At 29.2% G+C, this 14,356-nt stretch overlaps 2 protein-coding genes across 7 annotated transcripts in view; one reads left to right on the top strand and one right to left on the bottom strand.

The window, feature by feature from the left end:
• Positions 1–427: 427 nt before the first annotated feature.
• Positions 428–13,471, top strand: LOC105831657 (probable ATP-dependent RNA helicase DDX23). Of its 2 annotated transcripts, XR_004963383.1 has the most exons (10): positions 428–1,344; positions 2,944–3,279; positions 4,264–4,686; positions 5,147–5,273; positions 5,706–5,829; positions 7,661–7,776; positions 11,075–11,335; positions 11,537–11,711; positions 12,231–12,533; positions 12,638–13,471. XR_004963383.1 is itself a non-coding variant. In XM_036287346.1 (9 exons), exons 1-9 carry the CDS (start codon positions 728–730, stop codon positions 12,452–12,454), a joined length of 2,403 nt encoding a protein of 800 aa, XP_036143239.1. In that variant the 3' UTR covers positions 12,455–12,595. The 2 variants fall into 2 exon arrangements, 1 of the variants encoding a protein (XP_036143239.1); XM_036287346.1 differs by lacking the exon at positions 12,638–13,471 and having other exon boundaries at positions 728–1,344; positions 12,231–12,595.
• The window catches only part of LOC105838694 (prostatic acid phosphatase), a 28,520-nt gene continuing 26,772 nt past the window's right edge, over positions 12,609–14,356 (bottom strand). For all 5 annotated transcript variants that reach the window (XM_036287351.1, XM_036287348.1, XM_036287347.1 and 2 more), the window contains one exon: positions 12,609–12,826. In XM_036287351.1, the coding sequence (XP_036143244.1) occupies positions 12,647–12,826 (180 nt within the window). In that variant the 3' untranslated portion in view covers positions 12,609–12,646. The remainder of the gene's footprint in view (positions 12,827–14,356) is intronic.

The following is a 14,356-nucleotide window of genomic DNA, read 5'->3' as shown; positions in this document are numbered from 1 at the left end:
ACCAATCGAATTCCTTATGCATATGCTTCTGCGCTTATGCAAGTTGTGTGGATATACCATTACTGTTGTCAATTCATGTGTGACGGCCTTAAAGGAAAAGAAGATCAGGGCCCCTATTCTTGAATTCATTCGCAAGAGAAACGTATTCGCAAATTCTGTTCTTACAGAAAAGTTAAAAATTTATTGGCTATCGTATGGCTTTCAACCAATAAACTTGCAACTTTTCTGTTAGAGCGGGTATTTGCGCATACGTTTTCTTGCGAATGAATTCAAGAATAGGGGCCCAGGGGCTCGATTCTTGAAGTCATTCGCAAGAGAAACGTATACGCAAATACTCGCTCTAACAGAAAGTTGTAAGTTTATTGGTTAATAGCCATACGATAGCCAATAAATTTCCAACTTTTCTGTAAGATCAGAATTTGCGAATACGTTTCTCTTGCGAATGAATTCAAGAATAGAGCCCCAGTTTACAAACACACAACGTGGTGATGTGTGGTGGGTGATGCAGAAGATATATACAAAGTAATTTTTATCCAAATTAAATATTTATTGTTTAGTAGACTACTTTCTTTGTGTTATTTGTCCTTTCGAAATATCAGTATATGTGTGTATAATTTGTTGATTTATTAATTTAATAAAGTGAAAATTCTCCGAGAAAAACGTTGCTTGTAACCTCTCTAATAACAAATTTTTCTTTCGTCCGCCGAGCCACGTTTCGTTTAATTTAATGCCATACGACAAGAAGATCACGCGGCGCAGCCGATCTCGCGACCGTGAACGGGAGCGCGAGCGCGATCGGGAGCGACGTGACCGTCGGCGTTCCAGAAGTCGATCTAAGGATCGTAAGAAGGATCGAAAGCGGTCTAGGTCGAGGGAACGATCGCGGGAGCGCGACAGGTCACACGAGCGCGACAGATCGCGAGAGCGGGATCGTGACCGCTCGAGGGAGCGAGATCGCGAGCGCTCTAGGGAGCGTCGAGATGTCAAAGATAGGACATCCAAAGATGAAAAGAAACGCAAAGGTAGTCCTGCGGTCATCGAAGATGACTCGAAGAAGGATTCAAAGGGTAGTGATGCTAAGAAGGAAGAAGAGGAAACAGAAGAGAAGGTTAAATCAGTGAAGAAGGAGCCATTGAGTTTAGAGGAGCTATTGGCTAAAAAGAAAGCAGAGGAGGAGGCTCGAGCCAAGCCCAAATTTCTCACCAAGGAGCAACGAGCGATCCAGGCATTACAGAAGCGCCAACAGGAGGTAGAGGCAATCAGGAAGCAACAAGAGGAAGAGCGCAAGCTGTTTTCTCATGGCGATAATTCTATCAAGGAAAGAGAATGGGATGATAGAGATAGGTACTCTTGGAAGATTATTTAATTTAGAAATATAAAATATGGTCTGATAATGGCATAAATAGTTTAAATAATTAAATAAAAATCTGTAGTTTAAAAGTTTTTATATATATAATCTGTTAACGAATTCTTCAAAAGTAAGAACTAAAACATTTTTTTTTTTACAAGTTGCATAGTTATAGCATAAATAATAGTATTATATTGTTGACAATCTTAGATTATTTTGTCTTGATATTTTTACAGTTTTGTTTATATTTTACTTTTTCTTGTAATACTAAAAAACTCTTATCTCACCAATTTATTTTATAGCAAACTTTTCTATTATGAGGTTTTATTTGTCTATTAGGTCAGTTGTGGAACTTAATTTCTTATATGTTTATTTTTTATTATGTTGCAAAATTAATTATTATAAAATATAAAACATTCTATTATAAAAAACAGCTATACCATCAGATAGAAGACATTTTTTAGTTTAGAAGAAAGGTTCTGAATTTGGAACATCTCTTTGTTTTTGAGCTGTATTTTTTTAACATTAGCTAAAAAAAAATATGAAAACATGAATATAAACTAGAAAGTGAAAGAAAGAATTTCTATTAAATGGTATGATAGTTTTTGTAATACTATTTCAGATTTTTTAAATAATTAATGTTTTTGCAACATATATTGAAAAGAGCATGATGATGAAATGTATGCTAAATTTGGAACTCTTATATGGTCGAAAGATTAACAGTTATGTAGTCATTTATTTATATAAAATATTTTTTTGTTAATGTATATGAAGATTTCGAGAAGCCTTTCACTTTGATGTAAAATAATTTTCTTGTCAATTATCTCCAAAATCTTATGCTGTTTTACAAGACTTACCAGATAGCACAATTATTTATAAAGATTAGATTAAGTTAGATTTGTTTTACTTAATTTTCTTAGAAAAAAGCTATGAATATATGAACTGTGAGTTTTTATTTCTTTAATTATCTAAGTAGATTATGTTTTTATTCATACATGTAATGTTTAGATTTTTGATCTCGTGGAAATGTTCCAATTAAGTGACTTTATGTTTAAAACTGTACTACAAGATAAATACAAAAGAAGTATAATAATATAATAGTATAGACAAAGCATAAACATATAATATAAATAAAGCAGTTTTAGAAAGCTATAAATGAGTTAAATGATGATAATATCATACTTATTATTTAAACTATACAATATGCAAGAGAAAATTGTGCAAATATAATTTAAAGTTTAAATTATGCAAATTTAATTAAAGTAGGATTAATGCAAATATAAATTAAAGTAGGACATTTTGGTAAGAAAGAATTTTTGTCTATCCATACTTTAGAAAACTGTCATACATGCGCATGACGCAGCGTTATTTGTAATCATAAATAAATAGAAATATTCAACATTCTTATTGTTAAAATAAAAATAAAAATAAATTTTTAATTTTTGTTCGAATTTATAAGGAATTAAGAACATTTTAATGTAATACTCTTTATTGACTAAAGATGTGTATATCGAGCTTCCTTTTAAGATGTCTCAGTAAAGATTTCGTTTTTATAAGTTGTTGGCTAAAATGTTGAAAATTGTATCTTTTATTAGTAGGAGGAGAGACGGACAACGTTTGCGCGAGGACGATATCAAGGATAAGGATAAAGAAAAGGAAGTGGAGGCTATTAAGGAGCGATATTTGGGTCTAGTGAAAAAAAAACGGCGAGTCAGGAGGTTGAATGACAGAAAATTTGTCTTCGATTGGGACACCTCGGAAGACACCTCGGTGGATTATAACAACATTTACAAGGAGAGACATCAAGTACAATTTTTCGGCCGAGGCAATCTCGCGGGTATCGATATTAAAGCGCAGAAACGGGATCAAAGCAAATTTTATGGTGAATTGTTAGAGAAGAGACGCACAGAGGCTGAGAAGGAGCAAGAGAAGTGAGTATTGCTACTAAAATAATTGTTTTTTTTCTACATTTCCATATAGTCACAATACTTGATTGGATTTAGTGTACATTATAATCCTAGACCTAGACAACCAAACACACATAGAAATTGGCATGCAGTGAATATTCAGTGGATGCCCTTTAAATCTCCATAGATCCATAGGATGTCCCTTGCGTATATTATAAATAAAAAATATACACAAACGTATATTTAAAGTTTTCAATTTTTTTAGTTAATCAGAAGTTAATAAATTTTTATGTTTATGTTTTTCATAATAAATCGTTTATTAAAAAAAATTAATCTTTTGTTTTATTTGACTCTTTTATTTATTTGGTTCGTGGAGAGTTAATGCTATTTTATTGAGTTTTAACGCTTTATGAAACAAAGTATGAAAAAATGCTCTAAATTTTTGTAACTTTGAACAACATAGAGATGAAATTAAATTCAAATAAATTCAAAAAATTTTTTTCTTTTGAAATGCATTTTTAAAAACTAATCTACAATTTTTTTTCACCGAAATATTTAATTTTTTATGAGAAGTCTCAAGTATTCTGCAATGTTTGAATGGTAGTGTATATATATTGATGGTTGGAATTGACCTATCGATTTTGAGTTATTTATAAACTAAAACATACATAATTATATATTTCATGTATAATCTTTATAATAATCTGTTTTATAATCGTCTTTATACTGATTGTTTTAAATGTATTCTTCTATTTAACCTTATAATAGTCTTCACAATCAAATAATTAGGCTCAAACTTTTTTATCTTTTTTCTTCGTAAATATTAATCTTTCATAAAATAAGTTAATTTGAACATTTTAAATAATGGAATACTAAAATAAAATAATAAATAGTAATAAAAATTTTAGTTAAATAAAAATTAAATTGTTATCTGATTGATTGTATGTTATATTGTTGTCATTTTTAATTATGAATTGTTTACTATAAATTATTTCTGTAATTTTTAAGAATGAGATTGAAGAAAGTTAAACGAAAAGAGGAGAAACAAAAATGGGATGACCGACACTGGTCCGAAAAAGCATTGAACGAGATGACCGAACGTGATTGGCGTATCTTCAGAGAGGACTATAATATTACAATTAAAGGTGGTCGTATTCCTGATCCCATTCGCTCCTGGAAGGAGTCTGGCTTCCCGAAGGAGATTTTGGATATCATTGACAAAGTTGGCTATAAGGATCTCACGCCCATTCAACGACAGGCTATTCCTATCGGCTTGCAGAATCGCGATATCATCGGCGTTGCTGAAACTGGCTCAGGGAAGACTTTAGCCTTCCTTATTCCTTTGCTATTATGGATCACTAGCTTACCAAAAATTGAGAGGCTTGAGGAGGCGGATCAAGGACCCTACAGTATTATCTTGGCACCTACTCGGTATCGATTGTTTCTTTATTCTTTATGTATTGTTTTGTTTTCAATTTTTAATTTCATTGTTGTTTGGACATATTACTGCTCAAAAAGTTTAATACGCTTGAAAGAAACTATATTTTCTTGCATTTCATGAAAAGTTGAATAATCTCTGAAAAATTCATAGAAAAATTCTGAAAAAAATCATAAAAAAGTTTTGAAAAATGCATTTTAAAAACGAATGATCTTTTTGAATCTATATTTGAATCTAGTTTTATTTTTATGATATTTTGTTCCTAAATTACAAAAAATTAAATTTTTCTTTAAATTTTTAAAAAAATAGCATTTTTAAGAAAAAATATAGTTTGTCTATGATATTTTTATACTTAAATTACATAAATTTGAAAACTGATATTTTTTTAATACTTCTAAATTTTATGAAGAATATCTTGATTTACATAAGTAAATATTTGTGTTGATGTTACAGTGAGTTAGCGCAACAAATAGAAGAAGAGACCAACAAATTTGGCCAGCCATTGGGCATCCGAACTGTTGTGGTGGTAGGTGGTCTATCGAGAGAAGAGCAAGGTTTCAGATTGCGAATGGGTTGTGAGGTAGTCTTTTAAAATTATTATTAATATAAAATTATTATTAACCCTCTGTCTGTACACTTATTTTCACTAACACGGTATGTACACTGATCCCCTTTTATCTTGTCCCTTTTTTTAAATGTTAATACATGCAAAAAATCTGAAAAAATTTCTAATTACTCTTGAGTGACTAAATTTTAAATTTTAATAGTTATTTTGGTCATTTATTAAAGGGGATTTAATAGTTATTTTGGTCATTTATTAAAGCCAAGAATCATCAGTTTTGTGGTTACACAAGTGAAAAATTTTGCTTGTTTTTTGGGGGAGGTCAGCGTATGGACGAAGGGTTAATTATTATTACTGATGTCAACAAGTTCCATCAAAAAATATATAATTAACTAGAATTGAAAGCTTGGAACTATAAGGTATTAAATTAAAGACTATATTTCTTTTTAGATCGTTATTGCTACACCTGGTCGATTAATAGACGTTTTAGAAAATCGATATCTTGTATTGAATCAATGCACTTATATCGTACTGGATGAAGCTGATAGGATGATTGATATGGGTTTTGAACCAGGTACGCTATGTATAAATTTATGTCTATTACCAATATTTTATAATTAAAAAAAGTTAAAATTTGTTTATTAAATTTATTAACATTTTTTTTCTTTTAATTAGACGTGATATTTTTTTATCCTTTTTCTAATTAACAAATTACCAGAGATGTACAGATCCAGATTTTTTAATGTAATAAAATCAAATCAAATCGAATTTAATTTGTTTGAGTCTTGGTCGAATTAAATTGACAAAATTTTACTAATAAACTTTAATTTGTGATTTGTATTCAAATCTCTTGGATTCATAAAGATTTAAATTCATATAAAAATTCAAAGCAAGTAATTTAAGGTATTTCTATCATGTCAAAACCAGATTTTATGAGTCTTTAAGAAGAAAATTTGTTGTGAATTTTCAAATTAATTCTGTTATAATAATACGGATTAAGTTTTTTATATTCTTGATGGCTAAGCTAAGCTTTTGGCAAACTTTATGTAATAAGAAGAACCCCAAAATTATCATTTTTTATTTATTAAAAATTTACTTTAAAAATGATTTTGTTTAAGTACTCATTATATTCTTAATCAAAAGTAATAAGATTTTTTCTGACAAATTTAAATAAATTGCCGCTCTTAAGCATCTATGAAATCCGATATGATAGAGCTACCTTAACCCTTAGTAATCATATCTCCGAAAAATTCAATAATAATCACATGGGGTCTTTTTGACCCTCAATGAATTTGAACGCTTACTGCACCAAAAGTATGCGTCCTATCGACAATTAAAAATTTCTAGACATAATTTATACATTGTAGAATGTGTTTTCATAATTTAAATAATCAATTTTTGTGTTTGAAGTATATTGAAAAAAATTCTTGGAAAGAAAACTTATTTAAAAATTTATAATTTTTTTATTTTTTATAATTTTATCTAAAAATGTATCGTTTTACTCTTGAGACATGATAGTTTGAGAAAAAACCTTTTGATACTGGGTGCTCCAAAAAGTATATTTTGAATGAATTCGATGACTTTAGGGCAAAAAAATGCACTAGAAACACACTCATGCTTTGCGAGTTATGGGATGTATACAGTCGTAGACTAGTAATATACAATAATATACAATATACATAATATATAACTCATGCGCTCTATTTTTATATATCTATGGGTCAGATAGATCATGAGTGATTACTAATAGCATCTTCCATAGGCAAAAACTTGCTGCACTGAGTGCTTAAAGTGTATAGAACCTCCCTCACTACTACTACTACACTTTAATCAGTCAGTGCTGCTAGTGCCATCGAGTTTTTGCCAATGGAAGACGCTACAAAGTTAAGTAAGACTTAATTTGAATTTATATTTTCAAATTTTGAAAACAAATACTAGTTTGGACAATATTAACTAAAAAATTGAAATTTTTTCAGAATTTTTATTTGGTGATAGAACCATAGACATATTAAGATAGACGACTTGTGAGGACCAAAATCCTAGGTGGAGATGTCTTGCATGAAAAATAAGAGGGAAAGTAGAGTTAGTAGAGCACTTTTTCTTTGACACATATTAGATTATAAAGAGAAGCTGCGGTACTAATTCATTCCTTCCTTTTCTTTGTTGAGGACACCCTCCCCTAGCTCATAAGCAGTCTCTTAATATATCTATGGATAGAATTGCCTTAATTCGATTTGACTCAATCCACACATTTCTAAAAATTATTTTACGAATATTGTATTAATTGGATAGAGTTTACATTACTATTTTTTAAAATAAAAGATAATGTATTCTGTTATACATTGTATAATATATGTATATGTGTACATATACAGGTATAAAATAATTTAAAAAAAATTTTTTAGATGTTCAAAAAATTTTGGAGTATATGCCTGTAACAAATTTGAAGCCAGATAATGAAGATGCAGAAAATGAGGAAAAACTTTTGGCTAATTATAACACTAAAAAGAAATACAGACAAGTATGAGTTTTTACATTTATTATATTTGTTATAATAGCCTTTTTTTAAAACAATTAAAGTGTTTTCTCCAAAAACCAAATTAATAAAAAAAATTTTCTTTTTTCTTTTATTTTTTTATTGTATAAATATAATTTGTTAGATATATATAAGAAATATAGGAACAGTTTTAGGCAGGAACAGGTTTTTGATTAAAATATTTGAAGATCTATTTAAGTAATCTCTGAATTTGTTTGTGTTTCTTGCTTTTTGTGGAAACAATTTTAAAGAAGGGAGTCGGCAGGATTTTGGTCCAAACTGCAACTTCAAAACCTAATGAATTATCTTGTATGCTACAGAAGTAGTTGTAAGAAAACATTTTTTAACTAAAAATGATGGAAACAATGAAAAAATGAATGAAAAAGGTACAAATATTGGCTACTTAAGGTAATGGACAGATTTAGTTCATTTAACACTCTCACACACATACACATATGCACGCACGCAGCATTCACACCCACATTCACTCATATTCACACCCAAGCATCTAGAGCATTGTACATACATAGGGAAGGAGTTTGGAGTCGTAAAATATTGTGAAAGTAATCAGTATGGAATCACATGACTGTCTTAAAAAAATTTTTAAACACTCACTTTTTCTTGAACTTTTATATGACTTTTATATTATTTTTTTTCTTTATATTTGATAGTATCTCACGCAGTCTAGGCATAAAATTTAATGCTAACCCTCTCCATTTATTGCCTTAAGTAGCCAATATTTGGACCTTTTTCATTTATTTTTGCCACGTTTCCGTCATTTTTTTGGTTAAAAAATGCTTTCTTACAATTACTTTTGTAGCATACAAGATAATCTGTTAGGATCTGAAGATTTGCAATTTGGTCTAAAATCGCTGACTTTTTGACTTTTTTCTTTGTTATTTATTATTTATTGGCATCATTATTCAATTAAAAAAAATCGACTTATTTGATTTTTGTGAGAAAACCCTTCAATAATACGTGAATAGAAACGATTCATGATCAAGTGCATAACTCATAGCGTTTTTCACTGAGAGAACTAGTGCGCATTAAGTGCGCATTCGCCGCAGGCAACGTGTTTCACTAGGCGTTTCAGTGCGTGCGAAAACGGTGCATGCTGTTTTACTGGGAAGTCTAGTGCCGAGTTTTTGCACTATAGTGTGAGAATTCGGCACGAGCTCCGAGAGACGTCGTCTGTTCTTTCTAGCTGCACTGTTGCACCGGTGCAATAAGTTAAAGTAAGACAAGTATATTTTTTCTCATTCTAACTTATTGCACCAGTGCAACAGTGCAGCTAGAAAGAACAGACCAACGTGTCAGTTCAGTGCAACATGGCTTTGTGGAATGGTTCAAATTCAACAGATGCACGGTCAGCATTTGGACTATTACATTTGCTTTCTTCGTCATCATCCAGTAGTGATGATTTATTATTAAAAGAAGATCCGTGAAAAATTCCAAAGATCGAAAACTTTTTCAAGTGGTGCATAACTTTACAGATAAGGATGTAAGTATATATATGAGTCATTTCACGAAATCCGCATATGAAATTTGAGATTATAGTCACCGATTTCGTTTAAACTGCAGAAAAATATTCGTCAAGATGAGTTAAAACAACCTGAATTTTTTTAGATTTTTAAACCCACGGGATTAGTGGGAGCGCTGCTGTCATTTCTTTGACATGTCGCGTTCCGACAACGCTTTGAAGTAAATTTTCACCAATTTCTTCTTTTCTGTTTTTTTTTTTCAAACGTGTACATTTTTATGTAAAATTTCCTGCTCTTTCCAATAAAAATTCTGTTTTTTTTATATCTTTCCCAAAGTTTATTTTAAAATGAATATTTTCATTGGAAAGAGCAGATTTTTTTACATAATATATGTAGTTTATAGCTCTTGCTCTCAATGGTAAGAATCAAAATTAAATAAACAAATTATATTTACTATTTCTAATTATATTTTTGTCTTTAATAATTATTTTTTATTAAGTCGTACAACCATCAATTTATTTTTATTTTTATAAAGTTCAAAGATGATCAAATTACTTTTGCATGAGCATACCTAAAGCATGTAAGCTTAGCTGGACGTTGTCGTTATTATTTAAAGGTTTTCTTTTTTATAATTATAAATATTTATTATTCGCATATATTACAATAAACATTTTGATTCTTTGTTTGGGTCCTCTTCAGTATTCTTTTGATTTGTAAACAATTAATATTATAATGTCTTCAATTCTAATACAAGAACTAATTAAAATAATGAGAAAGCGAGAAGAAAATCAATAAAAATGTATTTAGCTTAAAATCTTCTTTCATAGTTTCAAATACAGTGGCACAATGCGTCATAAAACCGCACTGAGATGGCACTCTTATTGTATAATAGACGTGTTTAGTTGGAAATGCAAAAAAGTCACACTTTTAATGCACTCCGGCAGTATTGCCTGAACTCGACGAGTTTTCAGTGTACACTCAGTTCTGCCCAGTGAAAAACGCTATCAATATTTTAAAGATGTCTTTCTTCTGAGAAACGGCTATTTTACTTGCATTTTATGCATTGGTTAAGAATTGATGGACAAAAAATCGATGAAATTCATATGATTTATTATTGATATATAGGGTAGTAACTAGTTAAAAAGTTGAAAGTTAATAAAATTGAAAAATTAATAACTTTTAACTTAAATTAGTAAATTTTAAATAACTGAATTTTTAACTAGTTATTTTTGAACATAAAACTTTAACTTATTAATTTTTTTTTAAGTTAATTTTATTTATACAAAAAATTATAAAAGAAAAAATACATTCCTGCATAAAAACATGTTTTATTTTATATAAACTTAATTTACAGATAAAATATTAAAAATATTTGATGATCGATATTATAATTGTGTTGGTAATCTAACTTACCTATATAACATAAATTATATAGTTTTTTAATTTAATATAATAAATGCTTTTCAAAATTAGCTATAACTTGAGTTAATTTAATTTTAACGTAACTGTTATTGACAATGAGTTAATTTTGTTCACGTAACTTTTAATTTAACTAAATTTTATAATCCATTAACTTTGAGGTTCAGTTCCACAACTCACGGTTAAATTAACTGGCCGATTATTCCATTGGAATTGACCAATCGTATTTGTTAATTTTGCTTAACGACAAATACGATTGGTCATTTCCAACGGAATAATCGGCCAGTTAATTTAACCGTGAGTTGTGAAACCGGGCCTAACTGTAGTTATAAAAATATATTAATTTATGCAACTCTGTTGATATATAATGATTTTGTTTTTAGACAGTAATGTTTACCGCCACAATGCCACCCGCTGTAGAACGGCTTGCTAGAACTTACCTGAGAAGGCCGGCAGTAGTGTACATAGGTAGCGTCGGTAAGCCGACAGAACGCACCGAGCAAATAGTTCATATAATGGGCGAAGCTGACAAACGAAAGAAACTTATGGAGATACTTAGCAGAGGTGTCGAACCGCCCGTTATCATATTTGTCAATCAAAAGAAGGGTGCAGATGTCTTGGCGAGAGGCTTAGAAAAATTAGGAGTATGTAACTCCAAAAGTGATATAATTATTTATAAATTCATTGTAATTGTATGATGAATTATTTATCTTATTTTTATCTGTTCATTCAGTTTCTTAAACTTAAAATCTCCCATTATGAAATAATTCAGAACTAAAAGTAGAAACTGCAAACAACAAAAATTTTTAAAAATCTAACATAACTTTTGTTTCATTCTATTTTAGTATAATGCTTGTACTTTACATGGTGGCAAAGGCCAGGAACAGCGTGAGTACGCTCTGGCATCTCTTAAGAGCGGAAGCAAGGACATATTAGTGGCCACTGATGTTGCAGGACGAGGTATCGATATCAAGGATGTATCGATGGTCATTAATTATGACATGGCTAAAACCATTGAGGGTGAGCTACTTTGAGCTACCTTTATATTTTATATTTTTCTTTTATATTTTATATTTCTTTATGTTTTTCTTTTATATTATTAATCCATTGTGAACCGATGACTCCATTTGAAGTCAACTTCTTTATTTTGTAAATTGTTCGCCCAATTTTTATGAAATTTTATGGAGTTATTTAATAATGCTTTATTAAAATCAAAAATAAAAAATTCAAAATAATAGCTTCAATGCTAGATTTCTAAGGATCTCAAAATTGAATTCAGTGACTTTAAAAACTAAAAAAACACTCATAAGTACTATATTTTATTAGAAAGCTTTGATCCTCAAAGGATTAATATATCAAGGTTGCTGAAATTTTTTCATTTGTTTATCAATTTCTAAATAGCAAAAATAAAAACTATAATTTATTTTTAAAGATTACATTCAAAAATTTAATATTTATCAATCAGGACGAAATTATTTTTTAACTAAAGATTAACTATAATTTTATTTATTTGGATTTTCATTTATTTATTGTTTACAGATTACACGCATAGGATTGGTCGAACCGGCCGTGCTGGTAAAGCTGGCCTAGCCATTTCTTTTTGTACGAAAGATGACAGCCATTTGTTTTATGATCTTAAGCAAACAATACTTGCTAGCCCAATATCTACTTGTCCGCCGGAGCTGCTTAATCATCCAGATGCTCAACATAAACCTGGAACGGTGGTCACGAAAAAGCGACGAGAAGAGAAGATATTTGCTTAATCTTTTTTCATGACTTTGGCTGTGCTTCTTAATAAATCAGTAATAAATAAAATCTCCATGAACGGAAAAAAAGATAAAGGTTGTTGTGATGATGGAAATAATTATTTGTAATATGCATACAATAAAATTATTTGAATTATAGTATGGTTATTAATGTATTTTTATAACTATTTTTTATTCTAGTTTTTACAATTATAGATATGGAGGAGGTGGAATTACATAATTACTATCATTGACTTTACATTCCTCTTCCCAGTTATCTGGTATCATCGGTTTCAAGATCTCTACAAATTTGTCAAGAGGACATGCAACAGTGCATCCAGGTATTGTCATCGGATATGGTTCGTGAGCTGTTGTATTCCTTAGAAATATCTGCAGCAGAATATTTTCGTTGTAGAATTATCAGTTCACAAAAATTGAAATATTTGTATTTAAAAATCACAGATTTCACTAATGTCCAATTCCGTCATCTGTAGATAAGTGTTTGATAACTATATCCAAAAGATATCTCAAATTATAACTTCGCTTCGCTAATAGAATATAATAATGTATAGTAAAATTTTAATAACTTTGTATTGAAAGTTAATAGTATGAAAAATAGCTATTCATTAGATATGTAATCAGAAGTTTCAGTGAAAAAAATAAATTTTAACTATCTAACGAATATCTTTTTTGCTGGAAAATAGTTATCAAAAGGTATGAAGGAATCGGGTATAAAACATTTAATATGAAGCTCTAGCAAAAAATTTTTATATTTTAAAATATTTTATATTTTATATTTTATAAAAATTAAATTGATTTAATTATAAAAAAATGATAACTACGATTTGGTGGATTCGACCCTAGCAATTTTATGACTGTTATGAACAATTATGAATTAAATTGTTAAGTACAACTTTTCGACCTCATCATTAGGTCCTTTTCAAGTATAAAATTGATAAAAATTTCCAAAGAAACATTGTAGTCAATGTACTTGTGGCCACAAGTCACAGATCATACACTATGTAAATGAACAAATAATTGAATAATAAATAAATAAATAACTGAATAAAATATAATAAATTTAAAACTAACAATAAGTAAAGAACAATTTAAAAATTTAACAATTAAAAATATATTTTTTATCTTCCATGACAAACATGATGAAAACTTGGATTAAGGGAGTTCTTTTGCTCAGGCCCGGCACAAGTGGCACAGAGGCTCGAATAAAAAAATAATTAAATAACCATTTTTTGTTGCCTCCTTTCTTTTTTGCTGTATGTGATCTAAAGTTAATACTAGTAAATATGAGAAAAAATTCGCCGATAAAGTTCTACTTTTATTATTGAAATAATAATTTTTTTTTTAAATTGAGAATAAACATTCTTCACTACTATATCACCGTTAGATAACTAAATACAACAATTTCAAATTTATATTATATCACTAGCACACATTTATTACACTTACGTGCTGTATTGCTTTGATTATTGTGAACTTTTTTATCCTATCAATTATTTTATTCAAACGAGCAAGTGCATTGTTTCAAAAATTTAATAGTACTTTTCTAGATAGCTAAGATGTGTTGTTGTAAAGTTTCATTAACATCTGTTTATTACTTCTATGTTTAATACGACGATAAAAACTGAAAAATCGTGAAAATTTATTCTTTCCCATAAGACCTCCATGTAAATAAAATATTTAATATCTAAATAACTAGCTAATTCAGCTTCCTAATTTTGACAGTCAATTTATATCATTAATTTGAACTTCTCTACAAGGTTTTATGAAGATCTGTTCATTTTGATTTAACAGTGGAACTCCTTTAACACGAGGAGAAAACTCTGCACAATGCAAACCAACAATTAATTTTTCTATTGAGATGTAGACGACTTGGGATTGTATCAGCACATATTCAAAATC

The sequence above is a fragment of the Monomorium pharaonis genome, chromosome 5 (genome assembly GCF_013373865.1).
Source record: "Monomorium pharaonis isolate MP-MQ-018 chromosome 5, ASM1337386v2, whole genome shotgun sequence".
Classification (NCBI taxonomy): domain Eukaryota; kingdom Metazoa; phylum Arthropoda; class Insecta; order Hymenoptera; family Formicidae; genus Monomorium; species Monomorium pharaonis.
The sequence above is the reverse complement of the archived record's forward strand: the minus strand, read 5'-3'. Positions and strand labels throughout refer to the sequence as shown.